This window comes from Trachemys scripta, chromosome 8 (assembly GCF_013100865.1).
Source record: "Trachemys scripta elegans isolate TJP31775 chromosome 8, CAS_Tse_1.0, whole genome shotgun sequence".
NCBI lineage: Eukaryota > Metazoa > Chordata > Testudines > Emydidae > Trachemys > Trachemys scripta.
This window is the reverse complement of record NC_048305.1, coordinates 52,471,019-52,497,826: the sequence shown is the minus strand read 5'-3', so window position 1 is coordinate 52,497,826 and position 26,808 is coordinate 52,471,019. Positions and strand designations below refer to the sequence as shown.

The following is a 26,808-nucleotide window of genomic DNA, read 5'->3' as shown; positions in this document are numbered from 1 at the left end:
TTCTAATCAGGTATACAAAATATATCAAACATATCAAAATATGTGGACACTCTGTATTTAGAAACTCAAGATTTACTAGTTTTAAATCTTCCTCTTCTTCAGGAGGTCTGTATGTTCAGACTTGGGAGACTAAAAGCTTGGTGAATGGGTACAAAAAAATCAGTTCCAATAATATTTTTCTTTGAACTTACTAAATAAATTTCTAAAATAGTTTTTCTGTAAAATATATGGCTTTTGCAGAACAGACAGTGTGGCAGCATAAAATATTTTTGGTTGGGATGATCTGAATAACTTGCTCATGTCTTCATCATTCGTGAGTAATGTAGCAACCTTAAACACACACTGATAAACTTGCATCACACCATCATGTCTTCTTGCATACATATATATGCACATTATTGAAAATAGTGGGAAAAATTTAACTCCCTTTATACTTAAGGAAAGTATGGTGTGTGCCCAGCAAATGTACTTGGTGCATTGACGACAGGTATTCACCATACATCATTATGATCCATTTAACTCTATGGACATTCAATTCAGTTTTGCCCTAGTTTCTTCAGAACATGGATCCAAAAACTCACTCTCTCTAGCCTGTCAACTTGACCATGACTTCCCTTTCTTTGAATCATTCTTATCTCTTAGTAAGATGCTCTGGGGAGTGCATGAGGATTATAAGAAGGCCACTCACTTTTTTCTAAATAGCAGGGCCAGAAGTTCTACTGAATATCCTCCCAGCTCTAGCATGCTGCAAAGGTGAAGAAGCTACACTGAAGAGTGAATGTTTTAGTAGCAAGACAACTTGGCAATGGAACATTTTCATCAAGTCTTTCATACAAAATCTCACCTCACGGATCTGGCGAGCTGCATCCGTGGTGAGCAAAGCAGCTTCCACCTGCTGGGCTGCAATTTTACATGTCGTTTCCTGTAGTGCTTCTGCTGCCTCCTGTCGTGACTGGACCAGATGCTGCAGAGATTCTGCATGGGCCTATAAAGAAAAAACAGCAAGATTATAATTACTCTTGGTGGGTAGTATTACTATTCGTTTTGAGTTTACAGTCTTAAAAAAAAAAAATCAGTTTGAAATTAAGATTGGTCTCTGATGTGTTTTGGTCAGATACTTCAAATTCCTTCACCCATTCCAGACCATCCTTGGACTTCACATTAAGAATATTTCTGGACACAGGTTTACTTACAGATTCAAAGCGCTGTCTCTTACGCACTTCATATTTTTTGAAGGTAGGCATTACCTGAGCCGCTTTCTGCCTCGCTTCCTCCAACTGTCTTTGACTCTCTAAAGCCTCTTGCTCAGCCTTGACTTTCAAAAGAGCCAAGTCCCGCTCATGTCGCTGCTGCTGTGCCTACAGATTGAGACATTTTAGTGTTAAGTAAAGAAATCTGCATTTAGATTCCACAACCCACCCCACTAACTGTAGCTAACTGACAGTCAGAATGCTGCTCTATTTGAAGCTTCCTGTGCTAAAGTCAAACCTTCAATCTCTCTTCTGGCACCAATATCTTGTTGGTGAGGGAGCTGACAACTATGTATACCTCTTCCCCCCCTTTCCCTCTGGGTACAAAAGAAATCAGAATCTGAAAGGTTTGCTTGTTTTGCTTTGGGAAGTAGCTAATCTTGTCAAGAGGAGCAGATTTCAACCAAGATATATCCAGAATAAGACCAAGAACCCAGCCTGAACAACCACCATTTGTTGCCTAAGGGCCAAGTATCAAACCTAGCAAGTAAATAAATTCTAGTTTTATCATGATATGCAGTAAAAACAATTATTTCAGCCAATGACATACTAATGGTAGGAGCTCCGGACTCACCACTGGTGTGTTGATAAGAACAGGGAAGATGATGCAGGTATTGATCTTAGAATATATTGGACATTTTCAAATAGACTGCATCACCTCAGCTATGGATTGTTTCAAATCAGCAGCAGAACTATTTCAATTACAGTGCTTTGGTTATTTTTTCCCTCACAAAATACAGAACAAGAGGGTTAAAGCAAGTAAAAGAAAGTTTCCAGTCACCTTTAGGATTTGAGCCAGTGAAACACTCTCCTGCTGGGCAAGTGATATGCCCCGCACTCGTTCTACATCCGAGAGTTGTCGTACAGATTCCTCAATGGCACTCAGGTAGTTGAGTTCTGCTGACAAACGATGCTGGAGACCAGCAGGAGAGAAGCGCATGGATCCTGTAAGAGAATACTTACTATTTAACATTTATAGGACTTAGGGCTGGTCTACACTAAAAAAATTAGATCGACCCAGCTATCCTGCTCAGAGGTGTGAAAAATCCCCACCTCATGAATGATGTAGTTAAGCCAACCTAAGTCCCTGTGTAGGCAGCGCTAGGTCGACAGAAGAATTCTGCCTCTTGTGGAGGTGGATTACCTACGACGACACGAGTGTCTGTGCTGAAGTGCTACAGCAATGCAGCTGTCGCACTGCAGCTGTAGCATTTCAAGTGTAAACAAGCCCTTAGCCTGCATCATAGAAACTATACATAAATACAAAGAGAAAAAAAAAAAAAGAGGAAGTTTTATGGAATTAGTTGGGCTTGAATGGAGCCAGCTCACCAGCCACTGCTGCTGCTCCTGTCTTGCTAGTTCCCAGGCTCAAGTCAGAGATGGGTACATTGGGCTTGAACCCTGAAGCTGTAGTCCCAGGAAAGCCTGCAGGGGACCTGGCTCTTTCCGCTGTATTTCCTAGAGAGTCAAACTGTAACAGTTTCTGGGAGCCTGGAGACGGGGGAGAGGTTGGGGTCTTCTGGGACCTTCCCTTGTCTGAGAGACTGACAGAAAAAAATCAAACCAGAAAAAGATCAGTATTCTCCAATGCCCAGCCATTTAAGTGCAAGGATGACAGTTTACATAGTAATAAGCTAAATCCCCTGTTTGTCTACATTTGAACAGACTATGTACAAGGAATGCTCTCCTATGATTTGCAAATGCAGGGTAGGCACCTAAGAAGTGTCTCACTACAGGGATGTTACACATGCATTCCACTTTGGGACACATTTTGATAAAGTTGTTCTATAGCAGGGGTAGGCAACCTATGGCACGCGTGCCGAAGGCGGCACGCGAGCTGATTTTCAGTGGCACTCACACTGCCCGGGTCCTGACCACCGGTCCGGGGGGCTCTGCATTTTAATTTAATTTTAAATGAAGCTTCTTAAATATTTTAAAAACCTTATTTCCTTTACATAAAACAATAGTTTAGTTATATATTATAGACTTATAGAAAGAGACCTTCTAAAAAAGTTAAAATGTATTACCCGCATGCAAAACCTTAAATTAGAGTGAATAAATGAAGACTCGGCACACCACTTCTGAAAGGTTGCCGACCCTGTTCTATAGTATCAAGCATAGTTAGTATATAAATAATAAAGGAACAAGGATTACTTACAGGTTCTAAACAGAGAAAAAAAATCTCATATGAGTCAAATTTATAAACAGTCATTAAAGTATCAAGGCCAGTAACATACTGTAGAAATTACCCTATAATCCTTCACATAAATAACTACATCAAAAGGTGATAGGACTCCTTGACTATCCCATAGATACAAACTTCTCTCTGTACCATGGGGCAAAGATTTTCAAAAATAAGTGCCTAAGGCTAGCCCCTTAATTCTATTCTTAGGCACCAGTGTAAGTGGCCTGATTATCCAGCAGCTCCTATCGATTTCATTGGAATTTGATAGGAACTCGGCACTTCTGAAAATCAGGCCACATTCAGGCGCCTAAATATGGATTTAGGACTCTAACTTTAGGCACCTCATTTTGAAAGTCTTGGCCAGGAACTTAATTTTACCTACAGAAAATTAATTAAACCTACAGAAGAACCTGACATTATAGAAGCCCTTTACAGTTTAGAAATGCTCTAGAGGTGCAAGTGGCTATGACAGAGCTGTTACCTTTAAATATTAATCTCCCTTTGCAAAATGAGGTAAATGCCAAAGAGTCCTAAATTTGAATTAAATAGTAATACACCTCTACCCCGACCCGATATAACACGAATACTGATATAACGCGGTAAAGCGGTGCTCCGGGGCGGGGTGGGGCTGCGCACTCCGATGGATCAAAACAAGTTCGATATAACGCGGTTTCACCTATAACGCAGTAAGATTTTTTTTGGCTCCCGTGGACAGCGTTATATCGAGGCAGAGGTGTAGTTAATAAAATACAACATGAAAACTGTCTGTGGAGGGAAGTTTCTGTACATCGCTTTCCAAAAACTTTCAGAAAATGATTCAAATACATACAAAAATGTTAACATTCCAAAATTATGAAAGCAAAGATGATTAACAGTCAATGCTTAAATCATGGGGAAGCCTCCCAGATACATATTAAAACAATGGCACAACCCATTTCATGTCTCATTAGGCCAGGAGGTGGTTTTCAAACCCAATACTGTGTTCAATATTTCAACTAAACTAAGACAATTCATCACAATCACTCTGTATGCACTCAGTGAACAGACACATGAAAACTAACTTGCATGTCTTTTTAGGAGATTTGAGACAAGATTTTAGTTTCAATGACATGGTTAATGGAAACATGAACTGCAACAGCAGCAAGGATGGGTATTAAATTCTCTCCCACACTATACTCCTTTGGAGCAGCAACCCATCTTTGCACAAAACATCATACTGTCATAAACTCATTCATCAGGGAGCCTACAGTCACCCCAGCCAAAGAGACATTCTTGTGGTTTCTACTGGCAGAGATTGCAACAGCTCTTTATAGGTAGTCTGCCTATTTCTTTTTGCTTCTTACAGACTCCTCTTTGTGAAGATGGAAAAAGAAAAGCTAGCTTCAGTGCCTTTTCAGCAATTAAACTAAAAGATGCCTGTATTGGCCAGGGTTTTCTTTACAATTGTTTGGTATAGAAATGAAGATTAAAAGGGACAGTGTTAATTTGAAAATCACTTCTATTTTGCACCTGCTATTACTACAGATAACACCTAAGACTATCATAATTAAGCAGTCTAGAGGAAAAAAAGTCTCTAATTTTTCCACGTGTTTATTTTGTAAATTTGGCAGCATAGTGTGGAGTCTGTTTCAATGTTTTGTTCATCAGTTGCTCTTTCAGTCTCATATACCGGTACGTCACCACCACTGATGCAATGTTCTGATAGGGGTGAGGGAGAAGAACTCACACACACACTTTCACAGCCCCTGCACAAAGGTTTTTACCCATAGTAGCTGCAACAAAACTGAAACTAAATCTGAAAAGTCAACAGGTAGGCATATATCCAGAAAGAAAAAATAGGAGAAAGAGGGCTAAATCTGAGCACATTTGATATTGCACTTGGGTGCACCCTAAAGGCTGTTCTTAACATCAACAGTGAGGTAGAAAAATTAGGGCTGTCAAACGATTAAAAAAATTAATTGCGATTAATCGCACAAATAAAAAAATTAATCTCACTGTTAAACAATAATAGAATATCATTCATTTAAATATTTTTGGATGTTTTCTACATTTTCAAATATATTGATTTCAATTACAACACAGAATACAAAGTGTACAGTGCTCACTTCATATTTATTTTTGTTTACAAATATCTGCACTGTAAAAAAAAGAAATAGTATTTCTTAATTCACCTCATACAAGTACTGTAATGAAATCTCTTTATCATGGAAGTTGAACTTACAAATGTAGAATTATATAAAAAAACCTGCACTCAAAAATAAAACAATGTAAAACTTTAGAGTCTCCAAGTCCACTCTGTCCTACTTTTTGTTCAGCCAATCAGACAAACAAGTCTGTTTACATTGTCAGGAGGTAATGCTGCCCGCTTCTTGTTTAAAATGTCATCTGAAAGAGAGAATAGGTGTTTGCATGGCACTGTTGTAGCCGGCATGGCAAGATATTTATGTGCCAGATGTGCTAAAGATTCGTATGTCCCTTCATGTTTCAACCACCATTCCAGAGGACATGCGTCTATGCTGATGACAGGTTCCACTCAATAACGGTCCGCACTACTTTGGATTGACGCATGTTCACTTTCATCATCATAAGTCAGATGCCACCAGCAGAAGGTTGATTTTCTTTTTGGGTGGTTCAGGTTCTGTAGTTTCCACATTGGAGTGCTGTTCTTTTAAGACGTCTGAAAGCATGCTCTACACATCATCCCTCTCATATTTTGGAAGGCACTTCAGATTCTTAAACCTTGGGTCAAGTGCTGTAGCTATCTTTAGAAATTTCACATTGGTACCTTCTTTGCGTTTTGTCAAATTTGCAGTGAAAGTGTTGTTAAAATGAACAACGTGCTGGGTCATCATCCAAGACTGTTATAACATGAGATATATGGCAGAATGTGCGTAAAACAGAGCAGGAAACATACAGTTCAGTCAAAAATTGAATTAACACTTTTTTTTTTTTAACGAGCATCATAAGCATAGAAGCATGTCCTCTGGAATGGTGGCAGAAGCATGAAGGGGCATATGAATGTTTAGCATATTTGGCACTTAAATACCTTGCAATGCCGGCTACAAAAGTGCCATGCAAATGCCTGTTCTCACTTACAGGTGACACTGTAAATAAGAAGAGGGCAGCATTATCTCCCGTAAATGTAAACAAACTTGTTTGTCTTAGCGATTGGTTGAACAAGAAATAGGACTAAGTAGACTTGTGGATGCTAAAGTTTTACATTGTTTTGTTTTAGAGTACAGTTATGTAACAACAACAAAAAGATCTACATTTGTAAGTTGCACTTTCATGATAAAGAGATTGCACTACGGTACTTGTATGAGGTGAATTGAAAATTGAGGAGTCACCTCTTCCAGCTCTACGTGAGTTACAACCTAACGTGGAGGGTTTGTCAGTTGCCAAGCAGGCTTTACTCAGTGTTCTTGCTCATCAACACACTATCGATATAATTTGCTTGCAAGACACACACGGCAACTGCCAAAGCCGGGTGTTACAGTATCGACAGCTTTGACCTGTTGTGCCATGTGGCACACCCAAAGCACAGCCAAGCCACATACATTCGAGCCGATATCGCAGATGCCACTCAGCTATTATCTACTGAATTCTGTGACACCATCCAGGTTGGCGGTATCTGGCTAGAAAAGTTTACAAGCCTCCAAGCATCAGCTGGAACCAACAGGTTCTACCAAGTGTGCCACACCCAGCTCTCTATGTTGGAGACTTCAACAGCCATCACACAGACTGGGGGTATAAGGAGGTTGACACTGACGGTGAACAACCTGCAGCCTGAGCATCTCGAAATGACCTTGCCCTTATCCATGATGCTAAGCTGCAAGGCACATTCCATTCTTCTAGATGGGATCATGATTATTCTCCTGACTTGTGCTGGGTCAGTTCAGTTCATGGCCATCCTCAGCCAGCAACATACCAAGTCTTGAATAACTTTCCACACAGCCAACGGAGATCGTTGCTGATCCATATAGGGCTACAGCTCCCAGTTGTCAAGAGTTCCAAAAAGAAGCAGTGGAACTTCCAAAAGGCTGACTGGGGAAAATATAGGGAAGCACTGGATAAGAGTGTGGTGACAATACCAGCCCAGCATATCTTGGTAAATGAGACCGACCATCGCTTCTGTGGTGCTATCTACAAAGCAGCCTGCAGAGCCATCCCACGTGGTTGCTGCCTGGTCTACATCCCGTTTTGACGAGGAGAGCGCTGCCTTGCTTGAGCAGTATGAGGCATCTGGTGACCCAGAAGTCGCTGACCATCTGATCGAATCATTGGACACTGCTCGCCGAGCCAGATGGGAAGAGATGACCGAGAGAACGAGCTTTACCCACTCCCGCTGCAAGTGTTGGAGTCTGCTCCAATGCCTTGGAGTAGCACAGCAGCCACTTGCACTCTGCTGACCCTCTGTGACACCCAACCAGGATACCTACTTAAAGTGGCCAGATCACCTTTGGAGAAACAGGTGCGAAGACAAGTGAGGAACGAACGGCGTAGGTTTAAACGTTAACACCAGATCAGAAGCTGCCCAGAACCATTCACTGTAACAGACACTGGGTAGCATCAAGTGTGGAACAGCTGTTGGCTATGACAACATATTTCCAGAATTCCTGAAAAACCTTGGCCCTTGTGCTCAGCTCTGGCTTGTGAAATTCTTCACCAGGGTCATCACTGAAGGCAGGCTACCGAAAATATGGCGCACCACAAAAATCATTGGCATCCTAAAGCCTGGAAAGGACTCAAGTCAAGCATCAAGCTATTGTCCCATATCATTACTGTCAGTGTGCTTCAAGGCACTGGAGCGCCTGGTCCTACAACAGAGAGAATTTTGAGTCCTGACCAAGCTGGCTTTCTCCAAGGTCATAGCACATTGCAACCACTGACAATATTTGTTGAAAATGGCTTCCAAAGACACTTGAAAACAGGTGTTGTTTTCATTGATCTAACAGCGGCGTATAATACAGTATGGCTCGTGAAGGTATCGTATCATGGGTCCTGCTACCTTGGGTCAATACCTTGGGTCACAGGCATTGTTGAACTGTTCCTCCATGACAGGCAATTCAGAGTCCATATGGGGGAGAAGACAAGTGCTTGGAGATGACAGAGCAATGGGATACCCCAGAGTTCTGTACTTTCTCCAACCCTATTCAACCTTTACATCAATGACTTGCCAACAACAGAGTCACGAAAGTTCATTTACGCAGACATCTGTTGCGGTACCCAGCCCTGACGTTTCACGAGCTTGATGCCATCTTAAACCGGGACATGTTAAAGTTAGCTGACTATTGTAAGACTTGGCTCCTTCAGTCAAGCGGCATAAAAACAGTCTAGCGCAACCCGAGAACTGAATGTTTATCTGAATGGTCAGAAGGTGAAGCATGAAGTAGAACTGGTCTATCTAGGTGTGACCTTAGATCACTCACTTAGTTGCCATGCCCACCTGAAGAAGACAGCAGCAAAAGTTAAGATGTGTAACAACCTTCTTAGCAAACTGGCAGGTTCGTCATGGGGTGCCCGTGCTCCAACTCTGCGGCTGTCAGTTCTTGCCACCTCGTATTCGGTGAGGGAGTACTGTGCACCAGTATGGAGTCGATCGTCACACACCAAACTGGTGGATAAGCAGTTACATGCCGCCGTGTGGATCATCTCCGGCATCCTGCGTCTGATACCACTCCCATGGCTTCCAATTCTGAGCAATATTGCTCCTCCTTATATTAGATGAGAAGTTGCCACTGGCAAGTTACTGGAGAAAGTAAGCATCAACTCAAGCCTGCCACTGCACAATGACCTTTTAAAATCACCAGCTACATGTTTGCTGTCACATCACCCATTATGGTCTCATCCGCCACACCAGGATATTAGAGTGGAAACACTCTGGCGAGAGGAATGGATATCTATTATAATCCTCAACCAGTCCCTTGCTGCTGACCCCACAATCTGCCAGCCTGGTTTTGACCTGCCCCGTCACCAATGGTCCCTGTTGAACAGGTTCCGGACCGGGCAAGGTCTTTGTGCAGCTAACCAGTATCGCTGGGCCTTTTGTGACAGCCCATTGTGCAGCTGTGGCGCAACACAGACGATGACACACATTGTTGATGAATGCCTGTTGACTAGGTTCAGTGGTGGCCTAGAAGAACTGAATCACACCACTGAAGATGCTATTGCTTGGCTAGAGAACTATGCAAACGGTAAATAATAATTGAAAAATACTATTTCTTTTGTTCATATTATTTTTATTATAAATATTAGCACTGTAAAAATGATAAGGTGAGCACTATTTGCTTTGTATTCTGTGCTGTAATTGAAATCAATATACAACGGACCCTCACTAGAATGCGCATCTATATAGCGTGAAATTCACATATAACACTGTTGCAGCCACGGATCCCAAATTTAATTACTTTAATTGCAATTCATTTTAACGCGGTCCCCACGTTAACGTGGTACCGCGCATGGATCCCAAATCCCACTTTCTAGCGAGGGTCCGGTGTATTTGAAAATGTAGAAAAACATCCAAACATATTTAATAAATTTGAATTGGTATTCTATTGCTTAACAGTGCAATTAAATCCGCAATTAATTTTTTTATCGCAATTAATTTTTTTGAGTTAACTGTGTGTGTTAACTGCGATTAATCAACAGCCCTAAGAAAAACTCTCAAATATTTACAAAAATTAAAAGGTTTTCAAAACATTGTGTTTGAAGGGTATTCCATCAGAAAATGCATTCTTTTAAACTAGTCCATTTCAAAGAACTGAAGTTGACAGTTTCCTTCTGAGCATTAAACAAGACAGACAAGACCTTGAGGATCATTTTTGTGCTGAAATGAGGTAGCTGTATTCATTACAAAAGCTGCCACAAACCTACAAATAATATTCAAACTCTATGTCCTCTCTCAGAACGATAGTGTCAGCTTCAATATTTTCTTTAAATTTATTAATTTTTAAAAATGAATCAGATAGCATCTTTCAAACTATGTTTATTCCAAGTACAGGTGTCTCACTAGTAAACGTTGTGAATTACTACTGCTAACTTATCCAGATAGATGGTAGAATTTTCAGGAGCCAGGCTACAATTTAAGACTTTTATACCAAGTTATTCAATATAGTGCTGAAACAGCAGATCAAGCTGCAAATCCTTTCTCCACCTCTACATTATGGTTGCACTTGTACTACACACTACATATTAAAACTCAACACCAAGTTCTAGTAATATGTGCATGATGTCTTATAACGGTCCACTTTACCTCATCAAAGAATGTCCAGACAACTCTTCCAAAGTGCTATCAGTATCTGCGTTCTGCTCAAGGTCTCTATTAGAAACTCTGCTATTAGGCAAGGACTTCTTTGCTTGCTGGGACCCACGGTCTGACTCGGATAGTATTTTGTCGTCTTCCACAGGAAAGTGGTGTGAACTTCCATTGAAAGATTCTATCCCTGCAAAGTATAATACCGGCAAAGTTAAATCCAAAGTTCAGCAGTTATTAGCTACAAAGAAACAATTGAGTGAACGTTTCCCTCACTTAAAAAGGGCCTTATCTAGCCTAAAGTGCTCTTAAATAAATATGGCACCTTTTTACCCAAGACTAGCTCCTGTTCTGAATCACATCTACTTAAATTTAGTAATAGAGTGCCTGTTGCACTGCAGAGCCAATCCAGCCATGAATGTATAATAGTCAATTCTGTTCTGCCTCACACATTCTTCATCAAAATAGTTAGCTAAACCCCAACTGCACACACAATTACAGGCAACTTAAACTGAAAATATCAGTTTTTGTGGTAGTGGTGGTGGTTAGAAAAATTCCTATCTTGACTTGCACACTGAGGAATTCTGATACAGAAGCCACAGAGAAAATATGGAACCTCCAACGATACAATTTCTTTTCTGACTGTAACCACATTTTAAATTTAGTATTCTCATCTTACTGTCCATTATTTGTTTTTTTAAAAGCATAAAACTAATTTCCCATTTGTCAAATCATATTTTGCTCCCTTTCTAATGTAACAGAAACTACTGTAAGAGGCTTGATATTTATGCATAAGATACAGATGTTTCATAGCCTAATGATGGACTATATATTGTATAGGGTGGCCATTATTTTAATTTCACAGCAGCTGAATGGATTTTTTAAAATTAATTTTAGAATTTGCGGATAATCTCTAGGTTACATAAAAAAATAAAGCGAGGTCATTAATATAGCACATTTTATCACAATACTATTAAGTTTCTCAACTGTTTGTTTTTAGCAGTTACTATATGACAAGGCCAATAAAAGGATCGCCCCAAACTGTACACTGAGGTTTCTGGTAGAAATAGCGTTAACAACTCGGTTTCAATATTCACCAAATTTGTAACAGACTGATTTACAAATGAGCATCTTACATGGTCAAAACATGAGAAAATAACTGCTGAAAACAGACATTTGCTTTCTCTTTAGAATAGTAATGTAATGAAAGCAGACATTTTTATACAGGGTTAAGAGTAAACAAGGCTTCCTACTATACTGGTACTAGATTACAGATGCTGTACCATCAACCCCTGGATAAGTGAAAATGCTTAATCAATCACACTAATTATCCCAGAAAAAATCCTTTAAAAATGTGAGCATACAAATATAACCAGCTGACAAAAGTGATAAAAGTGAGTCTACACTCGGCACTGTACTTACTTTCCTTTTTCCCTCTCCTTTTAGAAGATCCAGATGAGCGAGAAGATGCTGCAGACCAGGGTCCAGGTGAATGCTGGGAGTTTAGCTCTATAGATCGGTGTTCATGGGGAGACTTCCTACTGGGAAGCTCTTCTTGAATGCTGGAATTGCTGCTGCCACTGATACTGCCATAGAACAAAAAACACTAGCAGAAGATTCCCAACTCCTCTCTTCCATGCCACAAGAAGTCTACATGACTTTCTTGAGGAGACAGATGATTAAAATCAGGGCCAATTTTATATTGCCGCATTACAAATCCATCTTGAGAAACAAGATGACTTTTGGTATTAGATATTGGTAGCAAGTTGCTAGGATACTCAGAACTTAGGGTACGACTATACCACCTGCTGGATCGGCGGGCAGTGTTTGATGTATCAGGGATCAATTTATCGCGTCTCATCTGGACACGATAAACCGATCCGCGAATCGACACCCATGCTCCACCTCGGCAGGAGGAGTAAGCGGAGTCAACGGGGGAGCCACGGCAGTCAACTCGCCGCCATGAGGACGGCCAGGTAAGTTGAACTAAGATACTTCGACTTCAGCTACGCGACTAGCGTAGCTGAAGTTTTGTATCTTAGTTCGAACCACCCCGCTAGTGTACCCCAGGCCTCAGACCTGATTCTGCGTGTACTGAATTTCAGCCGATGTAAAATTACAAAAGACGGATATTTGCATAATTTCAGATACAAGTTTTTATGGGCATTCAATTACAGATTTGGATACACATATGTATTACCCTTAAGTTGATGGAAATCTAAATTACACATGGACGTCTGATATTATTGATAAACTTGTAGAACTGTAGACTTTTTCAATAGGGTCATGCATTTATGAAAAAAATTAAAGGGATAGTCTTATGTGAAAGGTGGTAAGTTGTATTAGAAGCTAAATTGTAATATTTGTTTTCTTCGGTAAGAGAACATTTTTACAGCTAGCCATATAATGAAAATGAAAAATGTGCTATGTCCTCCACTTATTCAGGCCTAGACAAAAACTGTAGACAAACATGTTGCTCCTTCCCCAAAAAGTTGTTAGGGTTGTCGCTTCTCCCCCATCTCCAACCCCTCAAATCTGAGCTATAAAGATGGAAAATTCGATGTAGCTGAATTTGAATAAAAATTCAAGAAATTTGAATAAAACGGTTACTTACCTTTCTGTAACTGTTGTTCTTCGAGATGTGTTGCTCATATCTATTCCAGTTAGGTGTGTGCGCGCGCCACGTGCACGGATGTCGGAAACTTTTACCCTAGCAGCTACCCGCCGAGCCGGCTGGGGAGCCCCCTGGAGTGGCACCAAAATGGCAATCTATATAAGCCCCTGCCAGCCCGACCCCCCTTCAGTTCCTTCTTGCCGGCTACTCCGACAGAGGGGAAGGTGGGGGGAATGGAATAGATATGAGCAACACATCTCGAAGAACAACAGTTACAGAAAGGTAAGTAACCGTTTTTTCTTCTTTGAGTGATTGCTCATATCAATTCCAGTTAGGTGACTCCCAAGCCTTACCTCGGAGGTGGGGTCGGAGTCAAGGAACCACAGATTGAAGGATCGCTTTGCCAAAGGCTGCATCATCCCGAGAGTGCTGGACGATGGCACAGTGGGATGTGAAGGTATGAACCGAGGCCCACGTGGCAGCTCTGCAGATTTCCTGGAGAGGAATGTGTACCAGAAAGGCAGCTGATGACGCCTGAGCTCTTGTGGAGTGAGCCGTAACAGCAGGCGGAGGAACATTTGCCAGGTTATAGCAAGCACTAATACACCCGGTGATCCACGAAGATATTCGTTGAGAGGAGACCGGGGTGCCTTTCATCCGTTCCGCAATGGCGATGAACAACTAAGTTGTTTTACAAAAGGGCTTTGTCCAGTCTATACAGAAGGCGAGTGCCCTTCTAACATCGAGAGAATGGAGGCGTTGTTCACGTAGGTCAGCATGCGGTTTCGGGTAGAAAACTAGTAGGAAGATATCCTGGCTCACGTAGAACGGGACACCTCTTTTGGTAGAAAAGCCGGATGAGGTCTTAGTTGGACTTTATCTTTATAAAAGATGGTATAGGGCGGCTCACACGTGAGAGCCCGTAGTTCGGAGAGATAGAGAAGAAAGCAGGTGGTCAGCGGCTCGAAAGGAGGGCCCATAAGGCAGGAGAGGACCAAGTTGAAGCCACCCGTACCTGCATGGGACCTTTATTGGAGGATGGATTTTCTCCAGGCCTTTGAGGAAACGCCGCACGACCGGGTGTGTAAACACCGAGCGCTCCGCTGCACCTGGGTGAAATACAGAAATGGCGACAAAGTGGACCTTAAGGGATCCAAAGGCTAGGTGTTGGTCCTTTAAGGACATCAAGTAGTCCAAGATGCATGGAATGGAAGCCTGGGGCGGGGGCACCTGCCGCTGAGCGCACCAGCTAGAAAACCTCTTCCACTTAGCCTTGTAGGTAAGCCTAGACAACGGCTTGTGACTTTCCAGAAGCACCCACCTTACCAAATCTGAACAGGCGCATTCGGCCTGGTTCAGCCACGGATCCTCCAGGCCATAAGGTGGAGCGACTGAAGGTCCGGGTGTAGGAGACGACCATGGGTCTGGGAGATGAGGTCGGGGTCGAGAGGAAGGCATAGAGGGGCCTGAATTGACAGGTCCAGCAGGGTCGGGTACCAACACTGACGCGGCCAGCCAGGGGCTACCAGTATGACATCTGGACATCTTATCCTGGCAGATCTTGAGGAGCACCTTATGAACCAGCGGGAATGGTGGGAAGGCAGACAGCAACTAGCCCAACCACGTGATATGAACGGCGTCCGCTAACGAACCCGGGCTGTGACTCCAAAAGGAGCAGAAAACTGGACACTTTCTGTTGGTCCGCAAAGCAAACAAGTTGATTCGGGGAAACGAAACCCCCAGGTGCGGAAAACGGAATGATATCCAGGTGTATGGACCATTCGTGAGTCAGAAAACGCCTGCTCAAAGAATTCGCCAGAACGTTTTGGACACCCAGCAGGTATGAGGCCTGAAGGTTGATGGAGTGGGCTAAGGAGAAGTCCCAAAGAAAGAGGTCTTCTTGGCAGAGCCGCGATGACCGAGCTCCGCCTTGCTTGTTCAGGTAGAATATGGCCGTGGTGTTGTCTGTTAGGACTGCTATGCAGTGGCCCCGCAAGTGGGGAAGAAAGGCTTGGCACGCAAGGCGGATCGCCCTGAGTTCTCTGATATTGATGTGCAGCGACAGCTCGCTCTCGTGCCATAAGCCCTGCATTGTCAGGCTGCCGAGGTGGGCTCCCCATTCTAGGGCAGATGTGTCTGTAACCAGAGTCAAAGTGGGTTGGGGGGGATGGAACAGGACCCTGGCACCCACCATCTGAGGGTCCAGTCACCACTGCAGGGAGTCGAGTGTGCACTTTGGGACCGTGAGGACTGTTTCTAGGCTGTCGTGTCCCGGTCGATAGGCAGACAACCACGTCTGAAGCAGCCTGAGCCTTAGCCTGGCGTGTTGCACCACGTATGTACAGGACGCCGTGTGACCCAGCAGCCTGAGGCACTGCCTTGTTGTGGTGGTGGGAAACTTGCAGAGGCTGGTAATTATGCCTGCTACAGCCAGGCGCCGTGCTTCTGGAAGGAAAGCCCTCGCTTGGTTTGCGTCCAGGACTGCTCCTATAAACTCTATAGTTTGAGAAGGGGCGAGGATGGACTTGCTGAGGTTTACCATGATACCCAAGTGAGTGAATGTGTCCATGAGTAGGTGTACCTGCGACTGGACGCGATGGTGAGACCGGCCCCGTATAAGCCAGTCGTCTAGGTACGGGAAGACGTGTATGTGGTGTCAGCAAAGGAAGGCAGCCACAACCGCCATGTACTTGGTAAAGACACGCGGGGCTGTGCACAAGCCAAACAGGAGGGCTGTGAACTGATAGTGCGTCTTGTCCACCACGAAACGGAGGAAACGTCTGTGAGGCGGAGTAATCGATATGTGAAAGTACGCGTCTTTCATATCGAGGGCGGCATACCAGTCTCCCGGATTCAGTGAAGGGATGATAGTGACTAAGGAGATCAAATGGAACTTCAAGTTGACGATGTACTTGTTGAGCTTCCTGAGGTCCAGAATAGGTTTAGGCCTCCCTTTGCCTTGGGGACAAGGAAGTAGCGGGAGTAAAAACCCTTGCCGCTGAGCTCCTGAAGAACTTCCTTCACTGCCCCTAGGGCAAGGAGGGATTGAATCTCCTGGATGAGGAGTTGCTCGTGAGAAGGGCCCCTGAAGAGGGACAGGGAAGGGGGGGTGGGAGGGCGGGATGGAATGGAAATGGACAGAATATCCCATCTGCACCATGTGGAGGACTCAACGGTCCGAGGTAATATGGGACCAGGCATGGTAGAAATGGGATAGACAGTTCAGAAAGGGATAACTGTCTGGGGTAAGAACTGGTAATCCGTCCTCTGGCGCACCTTCAAAATGGGTGCTTAGGGCCCGCGGGTGGCTTAGACTGTCCTTGACCTTGTCCAGAGGAGGGGCGAGACGGTCTACGTCAAAAGTATCTACCTCTGCGACGAGAAGGGTCCTGCTTCGGTCTAGGAGGAAAAGGACGTTGCTGGATGGTCTGTGGCCTACAGGGCTTCCTCTGGTTAGCCGGGGTATGCATACCTAGGGACTTAATGGTGTTTCTCGTGTCCTTTAAGGTATGCAGGCGGGAGTCAGTATGATCCGCAAACAAGCCCTGGGCATCGAAAGGGAGGTCCTGAATGGTATGTTGGACTTCGGGCAGGAGGCCAGAGGACTGAAGCCAGGCATTCCGCCACATAGCGATTCCTGACACCAGAGTGCGCGCAGCCGCATCTGCAGCATCGAGGGAACCCTGGAGGGAGGTCCTAGCAACCAGTTTACCTTCCTCAGCAATGGCCCCCAGTTCTGTACGAGCCTCTGCTGGGAGAAGATCTTGGAATTTGAGGACCGCAGATCAACAGTTAAAATTGTACCTACTGAGGATCGCCAGCTGGTTAGCAATCCGCAGCGAGAGACCCCCAGTAGAATAAACCTCTCTCTGAAAAAGGTCCAGCCGTTTTGAGTCTTTTGATTTGGGAGCAGGCCCTTGCTGGCCCTGTCTCTCCCTGGCATTTACCGCGTCTACCACAAGCGAACATGGGACAGTGTGGGTAAAAAGGTACACCTCTACCCCGATATAACGCTGTCCTCAGGAGCCAAAAAAATCTTACTGCGTTGTAGGTGAAACCGTGTTATATCGAACTTGCTTTGATCCGCCAGAGTGCGCAGTCCCACTCCCCCTGGAGCGCTGCTTTACCGCGTTATATCTGAATTCGTGTTATATCGGGGTAGAGGTGTATTCATAACCCCTGGTGGGGACAAAGTACTTTCTTTCTACCCCCTTAGCTGTGGGGGGAATGGAGGCCGGGGTTTGCCAGAGAGTCTTTGCATTGTTGTGGATGGTTTTATTCATGGGAAGGGCCACCCTGGAGGGCCCTTCCGGGCCTAGAATGTCTACCATGGGGTCCTCATCCTCCACAACCTCCTCCATTTGGAGGTTCATATTGAGGGCCACTTACCTCAGCAATTCTTGGAGGACCCTAAAGTCCATCGGGGGTGGCCCAGACGTGGATGTGCCAGCCACAGCCTCATCAGGGGAGGACGAGGACGACTCCACTGGGAGGGCCGGTGCGGATGTAGCATCCTGGTCGGACATGGGTGGCTCCTCCTGGGGAGCTGGGGTAGCCTGTATCACAGGTGCTGGCTCCACAGTTTGGTCTGGGTCAGGAGGAGGGCGGCTGAGAGTTGCCTCAGGAGGCCTGGCGCTCGAGCGAGACGGCGACTGGGCAACTGGGGGAGCGTCCTGGGCTTGATGGTATGCCCAGGGTGTCCAAAACTGCCACTGGGGTTGCCAGTGGGACGCTGGTGGAACTTGGCCAAGGCTCCCTGGGCCAGAATGAGGGATGTCCGAGACCCCTGAGGCTCTCTCCGAACTGCCAGAAGGGGACCGGGACTGCGATGGCCAAGGAGGGGAGGTGCGGGAGTGTGTTAAAGAAGGCACCGAGTCTCTTGGAAGGCGCAGGTCGTGCCAGGATCAGCGCCATGAGGCTGATCGCGACCGGTGCCATGTTGGCGAATGGTGCCGCGCTGGTGAGCGGTGCCGCGACGGGGAGCGGTACTGGACCGCGGACCGTGCCATGGCGATCGTTGACGTGGGGATTGGGAACCCGTACCTCGTCGATCCGAGCGGTGCCGCGAGGTCACCAATTGTGATCTGGACCTCGAGCGGGACCATGTTCGTGCAGTTGAAAGCGACCTTGAGCGGGAACGGCTCTGAGGTTCGAGACCGTGGATCAGCGCTGCAAGTCAGACTGAGACCTGGGGCTGTGCCGGGACTCAAAACGGCGCCGGGACTCCAAGCAGAAATGAGATGCTGGTCTGAGGGCTGACAGCCCGAACATCGCCGGTTTGCCCTGGGATGGCACAGGGACCCGTGCTGGGGCCGATGCTGGGACCGGAGGCACCAGAGCAGTCATCTCGATGAGACTTCTCGCCGCCTCTAAGGTGTCCGGCGTGGACAGTAGAATGATCTCTTCTACTTGCACCATCCTGAGTGGAGGGGTGGCCTGAAGAGATCTAGGCATGGTGGCCTGCTTAGAGGTCTGGCCAGGGTCTTGCTCCGTCGGGACCTTGGTAACTGTCTCAATCCTAACAGGGGGTCCTCCCACGGCTTGCTTCTTGGCAGCAACAAGGGAATGGGAACGGTGCCGAGGTGAACGTTTTTGGGGCCTGGGAGATCGCCGGTCCCGAGATGAGTGCGGGATCTTCTGCAGTGCTGAAGATGGTACTGCTGGAGGGACGCTCCATACCGACGCACTCGGGCCCGCGTCTTGAGAGGGCCGCAGGGCCGACTCCATGAGGAGTTGCCTAAGACAAAACTCCCTCTCTTTACGCGTCCGGGGTTTGAATGCTTTACAAATCCTGCACTTGTCTGCTCGATGGCCCTCCCCCAGATACCTGAGACAGGAATCGTGGGGGTCACCCGTAGGCATGGGCCTGTTGCAAGACTTGAAGCCCTGAGACGGCATGCCCCAGGGCCCCACAGGGCAGTCGTTGACGAGACTGCCCTCAACAGCTAGACTACACTTAATACTAAAGAAAAACAATTAAAACTTACCAACTATTAACTATTTACAATGAAGATAAGAGAACGCTAGGGATAAGTGGAACACTTGATAAGACAAGAGATCACTGTTCCAACAACCGTCACAGGCGGTAAGAAGGAACTGAAGGAGGGTCGGGCTAGCAGGGGCTTATATAGATCGCCATTTCGGCACCACTCCAGGGGGCTCCCCAGCCGGCCCGACAGGTAGCTGCTAGGGTAAAAGTTTCCGACATCCTTGCACGTGGCACGCGCACACAACTAACTGGAATTGATATGAGCAATCACTCGAAGAAGAACCAACCATTTTCACAATAAATTGGAAGATCTGGAATGTCATGGTCTTGAAATTCCAAGCAGCTACAGAAAAGGTTTCAAAAGTCTATCAGAATTTAAAAAAATATATATTTCTGTTACTAAACCTTACTGGAACTTTGAAACAATGCTTGACATTTACAACAACTACTACAAAAAGACAAAAGAACGAGGAGTACTTGTGGCACCTTAGAGACTAACAAATTTATTTGAGCATAAGCTTTCATTGGCTAAAACCCACTTCATCGGATGCAAGCAGTGGAAAATACAGTAGGAAGATATATATACACAGAGGACATGAAAAAAATGGGTGTTGCCATACTAACTATAACGAGAGTAATCAATTAAGTTGGGCTATTATCAGCAGGAGAAAAAATCTTTTGTAGTGATAATCAGGATGGAATTTTTCTATGTCCTCTGTGTATATATATCTTCCTACTGTATTTTCCGTTGCATGCATCCGATGAAGTGGGGTTTAGCCCACGAAAGCTTATGCTCAAATAAATTTGTTAGTCTCTAAGTGTGACCAGTACTCCTCGTTCTTTTTGCTGATACAGACTAACATGGTTACCACTCTGAAACCTACAAAAAGACAGTAATAAATTATAATTTGGCAATTATATAGGGCTTAATATCTTCAAAGTGTTTTGAACATTAAGCCTCATAACAGCTATGAAAGCTTAGGAACTATTATTCTCACATTCTACAGATGGGGCAATAGACCCAGAAGAGTTAAGTGACTTGCCCAAGCCCACATAAGAAGTCAGGGCAGAACCAGGATTAGGTTTCAGAAGTATTCAATTCTCTGTCCTACACTGCTTGCTCCGAGGCCATGTGGCTTGACATATTAGCTGTGTAGGGCCACAGATACAGCAGAACCTCAGAGTTATGAACCCCAGAGATATGAACGGACTGGTCAACCACACACCTCATTTGGCACCAGAAGTATGCAATCAGGCAGCAGCAGAGACCAACAAATAAATAAATAGATAAAGCAAATACAGTACAGTACTGTGTTAAATGTAAACTACTAAAAATAAAGGGAATTAAAAAATAAAAAAGATTTGACAAGGTAAGGAAACCATTTCCTTAAATTAAGATGGTAAAAACTGCCATTTTTCTTCTGCATAGTAAAGTTTCAAAGCTGTATTAAGTCAATGTTCAGTTATAAACTTTTGAAAGAACCATAATGTTTTGTTCAGAGTTATGAATGTTTCAGAGTTATGAAGAACCTCCATTCCTGAGGTGTTCCTAACTCTGAGGTTCTACTGTAAATAATTTGCCAAATCCTACTGTAAGGAATCGTCTTTTTCACTAATGGGATAAAATAGTGTAACAGTACCCTTTTGGGGGATATCCACACATTACTTGATGCAAAAAGGAAGCTGTTTATAAGTACTCTCAAAAATTCAGTATCATTTTTCATTTAGATTTTCTCCAAATGTTTCTACATAATTACCTAGGCTCAAGAGCAATCTGTTTGTCTGTCAAAGTTCCACTGCCCTGTGATGAAACAAAGTCATCTTCATACGAAACAACACTATCTGGAGGGCTCATGGTAGGAAGTAAAGGTCGCAAGATTGGAGAGCCTCCATTTGACTTTTCCTCAAATCCTGTGAAAAAGGGGAAAAAAAATCAAATAAAAAAAATAAGACAGTTGATACTAAACGTCATGTAGCTCACATGACAGGCAATGAGGCTGAAGGCCTTAAATACTTCTACTTCCACCAGTACTGAGCAAGAAAGAATGCCTTCCCAAAAGAAGCATGCTAAATGAACATGATAGAACTGCCGTTGGATGTCTAATACAAAATATCAACTATATTCTGCCTCTTTTCTATACTGACGTAACAAGCCACTTAGAAAACATTATCTGAATAACATGATGCTTGGGAGTGGAGCCATCTGGAGAGCTAGAGGGAGTAAATTCCATCATCTTTGAAGAATGAAAAAAATAATCAAAAAGGACATAATGTAAACTAACTTGTGGAAAACATTCAGCAGCAAATGACTACAGTACCTGAAGACAAGAGCAAGTGCCTCACAGAGGAGAATTAAGTGCACTGATAAAAGGACAGAATAGCTATGTACAAGAATGGAATGCAATGTCCTGCATGAAAATTCTGGAAAATATGCAACAAGGCACCAAATAGAGCAATTAACACTATAAACTTGCTCACTTAGTAAGAAAGATCTTGCCTATTGATATACCACCAGCGCCTAATCTATGAAGACCAGAGATTGCTACAGAGATCTCAGTTCATTAACTGTCTGTTGTCTGCCAAACTATTTTTCAGAGCTACCACTGGATAAGACAACATATGAAGAGTTGAAGTTAAAAAAGAAAAAAGAAAAAATCTACCCTCTACCAAAGTAACCCTATCCCTGGTTGTGCAGCATTATTTCAGTGAGTAAAGAGAATCTGGCATATATACAGTCACTTACATTACTACTTGCAAATAGTATGCATTCCATCTTTCAGGAATAACTGAAATGGGAAGAGAACGGGATGAAATGCTGTTAAAGCTTTGGCACAAAGCTTGAGCCTTTTGTTAGAAATAACTCACTTAAGAAATCGCATCGGTGGGATTGGTGGGTGGATTTGAAATGGAGCTGTGGTAGGAGGAAGCATACTCCCAACCACTGGCTCAGCTCTCCCTGTTGGCTCCACTTGCCCAGCTACATTAAAGAAACCTGAAAAGAAAGAAGAGGGGCAGGACTTACCTTTTTCTCAGCAACAAGACCCTTTTACTATTTAATTAAAAAAAAAAAAAGCTTTCCAACCCAAAAGCTAGCAAAGTGGTCTGAAAATAGTTATAGATGCCAAACTGAAAGATGTCCACAACAGCATGCATTTGAAGTATATTTAAAGGGACACTGAGCATATATGGAATTGATATGAACAGAATGGGGAGGGAAAGAGAAAAATGCAAGTGGCTTACAAAGTAGTAGTAGTTAGGGAGATTTCTATGGAGAAATTGTTTGGTATTGTCAGGGGTGAAGTCAACTATCAAACACATTCTGATCCTCAAACCCAACCCAAGATAGTTAGGTGTAGCATAGTACTTTGCATACGACAAGATACCTGATAAAACCTAAGTATACAATTCTAAAAATATATAAAATTAACTTGTACCACATATAGTTCAATGTTCTAAAATCATGGTAAATACATTTTAAAAATACAATTCACTCCCAAATTAGACTGTGTTGCATTTAACAGTTGAATAGGTCCAACATTCTAATTACCTACACTCTGCAGGAGTGTAGCAACCTAAACACAAAAGCAGTCTTCTGCTTCCAAAAACAATGGAATTCTCTTCATGGAGCAGGAAAAAATAAAATCAGGTCAATCACTTATTACTCAAAACTACATCCATAAAACTTTCCTGTGAATCATAAGAATGGCCATAGCAGATCAGAGCAAGGGTCCATCTAGGTCAGTAAATGGTCTTCCGACAAGAGTCAATGCCAGGTGCTTCAGAGGGAATGAACAGAACAGGTAATCGAGTGATTCACCCCGTATCATCCACAACCAGCTTCTGGCAGTCAGAGACTGGGGACATCCAGAGCATGGGATTGCATCCCTGACCATACTGGATAATAGCTACTGTTGGACCTATCCTCCATGAACTTATCTAATTCTTTTTTGAATCCAGTTATAGTTTTGGCTTTCACAACATCCCCTGGCAATGAGTTCCAAGGTTGGCTGTGTATTATGTGAAGAAGTACTTCTTTTTGTTTGTTTGTTTTAAACCTGCTGCCTATTAATTTCATTGGGTGACCTTGGTTCTTGTGGAATAAATAACACTTCCTCATTCACACTTATGCCTTATTAACAGTTCCTTATTAATCCATCTTCATATTTATTGAGATTCTTGAAAATTGAGTCATCACCAGTGAATTCAACAACAAAATGCAGTCAATATGAAAATTATGAATATACCCAAGATTCCCCTGGTGTAATATTTCCATTTCTTTTCCTTACCTTTTCCATGTAGTTGGTAAGATTTTGCAAATATATTGATGACACTATGTGGACTTCCCTTGGCCAGTTCTTCCCATGGTCCCTTGCTTTGTGTGCCACTTGTCTGTGTGAAAAGTGGTAAATACTTTTCTGCCTCCTTCTGAAACTCTTTTATGGGCTCAAAAGCAGTTCTCTCCCCAACACAGAACTCCTTTTCTTTTAACACCTCAACAATTTTCAAAGGAGACTGCCTACGTTGGTCACCTTCCTCCTCAGAGAGACTCCCCTCACTTAGAAGAGGTCCTTCACTGATTGAATCTGTGCTGGAATCGTGAGGAATTATGCCTTTGTTTTGTCTATAAGCCTGATTTTCAGACACAGGGGAGTCAGTTTGCCTCTTTGATAAATGTCCTAATATTCCTTCAGGTCTGTGACTCACTGGGGATCTCATTCCAAGGCTGACTGCAGCAGTATGAGGCCTGATAGTCTCAGGGAGCTTTTTAAATTCACTAAGGTTGCCCACTCCAGGGAGGTTATCATCAAAGGTTGTATGAGACACACAAGTAACCAACATTTTCTGAATTCTGGCTGAGAAAACATCTTCATTATCCTCTCTCACAGGGGGACTCACAGCCTTAGCCCAGTGTCCATCATCCTGCTTCCCCAGCAGTAGTTGTTCAGAGTTCCACACTGAGCCATAGTTGATGCCAGCCCCAGCTAACTTCTTGGCTTCACTTTCAATTCTGCTAGACAAAGAAGCAGCTGTAGCTTTCAGGGCTTCAATACGATCCAGTTTACTCTTATATTGGCTCGCACCAGGCTTTACCAAGAGATCTTGCTGTACAGCAGATGAAGTCAGGTAAGGCTGAGGTGTCAAAGTCAAGGATCCCACAGCTGTGTTGTGGTTCCTCCTGGTTGACAGTACTGAGTCAAAGTCCTTTGGCAAAAGGCCCATCTGCTCCAGATCCAAAAGCTGGGAGAAAAGTCCTCCACTTGAGCCAGCAAGAGGTTGTGGGTGAGAGAGTTGGACTCTTGGGCTCAGTCTATCTGGCTGTATCCACGTAGGCTCCATCAAATCATTTCTAGAATCAAAAGATAAGACTGAAATTTGTGACCAAGTGCAACATTTGTAAAGTACTAACAGCTCATGTGAACTTATATCTTTGCAACAAAAGTGTTTTTCACAGACATCAAAATACAACAATCTTTTGGGAAATAGAAATTATAGATGTACCAAAAATAAAAATTCGCTATACTGTATATACATAAAATATACAGCATATACATACAAAGCATAAACACTCTCTTAAATTGCATTATGTTGACCAGATAATATTCTTTGGTAAGAAAAAGCAAGATTTTTGCAGAAGTTTACAGAAAGCAGTTCAGATGACACCTTGCTTTCCCTGCCACTCCTGTCTTCCAAGCTCAAGAGAATCCTCTCCAGTTTTACTCACATTACCCTTCCAACACTTCATAGCAACTGACACACTGGGCAAGGACTAGACACATTTAGTGTGGAATATAAGCATATTCACAAATGTATAAATAAAATAAAAGACTTTTATTAGAGATACCTAAGTTTCCCTAACTAGGGTTCTACAAATGCATTCCTCTTCCAGTGATCCAGTGTCTTGGAATTTCCTTCTTTAATCTTACTAGCACAGTCTGAATATTAGATTTCCTGACAAACCCACCAACTAAGTCCTGCTTCTCAACTTACTACATGGCTCTCCAAATAAATTATGCAGCCATTCTAGTCTCCGTTCTTCCCTGTTATTAGCACCACACCTAGGTATTGCTAAGGCGCTCATCACAGTAGTATATTAATATTGCATTATACAGCAATACCAGTGTAGTATTTGAACTATTACCACTTGAATTTCCTAGCCCTAGCTAAAACTCTTCCTGCCTAAGAGACAAGTATTGCTACACAACAAAACTGAGTTTTAATTTGACCAAGGTAATGAGATACATAAATTTAAGAAACGGTTAAGTGATCATGTAATTAAAGACCAGATCACAGGGCATATGTACAAGAGGACAGAGTTAAGGATGTGTATGTAGTCTTAACAGTCATTTCCTCACTTTTGCTTGTTTCAATGTGCATCCTGAATATTTTGTTAATAAATGTAATCAAATTTATGTTAAGTGGTGTCCATTAGTTTAAATGTCCAGAAAAGACGACAGTTGATACTCCAAAGGACTTACAACCTAAATTAGACAATATATCAAATGACCAGATGACAGTTCAGTGTCAAAACACTGCGCAGAGATTCCACTCCATGCTGCTTCTGACTTTTGTGAATTAATGAAAAGCGTTACAGAAAATGAGCAAGAGTCTGCTTGCCACACAAGAGGGAGAGAGATTATTTCATGTATGAAGGCAATGGTCGATGGTTATAAATTGAGTATTTTGGAGGAAGCAGAAGGGGGAAATAGGAGCAAGCTGGGGAATAGGAAGAAGTTAGACCAGAGATGCAAGCAGAAACAGACTTGCGTGGAGCCCTGAAGGTGAGAATCAAAAGTTGGAACCTCAGTCTGAAAGTGAGGAAGAAAATAATGAGGTGATTCAAATAGAGAATGCAATCTAACTGGCAGATATGGTTATATGATTACTTGTTCTTGCACTGGGGTGAGGACAGAGGAAAGACCAGTCCCTGATGCAGAATGCACATCTCTCTGAGATATCTATAGAAGAATAACAGCAGCAATTGATGTCAATTATATTTTAAATACTATTTATAGATGCTATAATTTTGAGGCAGATTGGTAATCAAAATTTTTTTGTGCATCAGATTCCTGTACAACCTCAAAATAAAAGTTTATTACTGCACGTCAAATATTCCTACTGTCACAGAACACTTTTATATACTAATCACTATAAAAGCTATCATTTTAGAAGTGTACTATATGTTCTATGGAGAACTAGAAGTCTCCGACTGAAACGTCCATGCCTACTTACCTAACAAGAGGCTGTGGAGGTTCCGACAGGGACATATCACTACTGGAAGATGCACTAGGAGGACGTTCTTGTGCCTTGTTTTCTTTGTCAGATTCCCCAGATGGTTGATATCCAGGCCTGGGCTAGAAATAAAAAGAAGACTCTAACAGCAAAATTTTCAGAAGCGCCTAACGTGACTGAGGAGCTTAAGTCTCAATAAAGTCAAAGGGACTAGAAGAAACTCAACATTCAAGTTTTACTAGCATGCAAAAATAGAAAAAAGGAGAGGGCATTCAAGATTTTTGTCCC

General features: G+C 43.3%; 1 protein-coding gene across 6 annotated transcripts in view; it reads right to left on the bottom strand.

Annotated features, from left to right (window-relative positions):
* The window catches only part of CEP350 (centrosomal protein 350), a 166,158-nt gene that overhangs the window by 71,993 nt on the left and 67,357 nt on the right, over positions 1 to 26,808 (bottom strand). For 5 of the 6 annotated variants that reach the window (XM_034778216.1, XM_034778219.1, XM_034778217.1 and 2 more), the window contains 9 exons: positions 26,521 to 26,642; positions 23,577 to 24,637; positions 21,048 to 21,201; positions 12,110 to 12,273; positions 10,688 to 10,877; positions 2,580 to 2,794; positions 2,032 to 2,195; positions 1,248 to 1,358; positions 845 to 985 (listed from right to left, as the gene is read on the bottom strand). In XM_034778216.1, coding sequence (XP_034634107.1) covers positions 845 to 985; positions 1,248 to 1,358; positions 2,032 to 2,195; positions 2,580 to 2,794; positions 10,688 to 10,877; positions 12,110 to 12,273; positions 21,048 to 21,201; positions 23,577 to 24,637; positions 26,521 to 26,642 — 2,322 coding nt within the window. The remainder of the gene's footprint in view (positions 1 to 844; positions 986 to 1,247; positions 1,359 to 2,031; positions 2,196 to 2,579; positions 2,795 to 10,687; positions 10,878 to 12,109; positions 12,274 to 21,047; positions 21,202 to 23,576; positions 24,638 to 26,520; positions 26,643 to 26,808) is intronic. The other variant, XM_034778218.1, reaches the window with a different exon arrangement.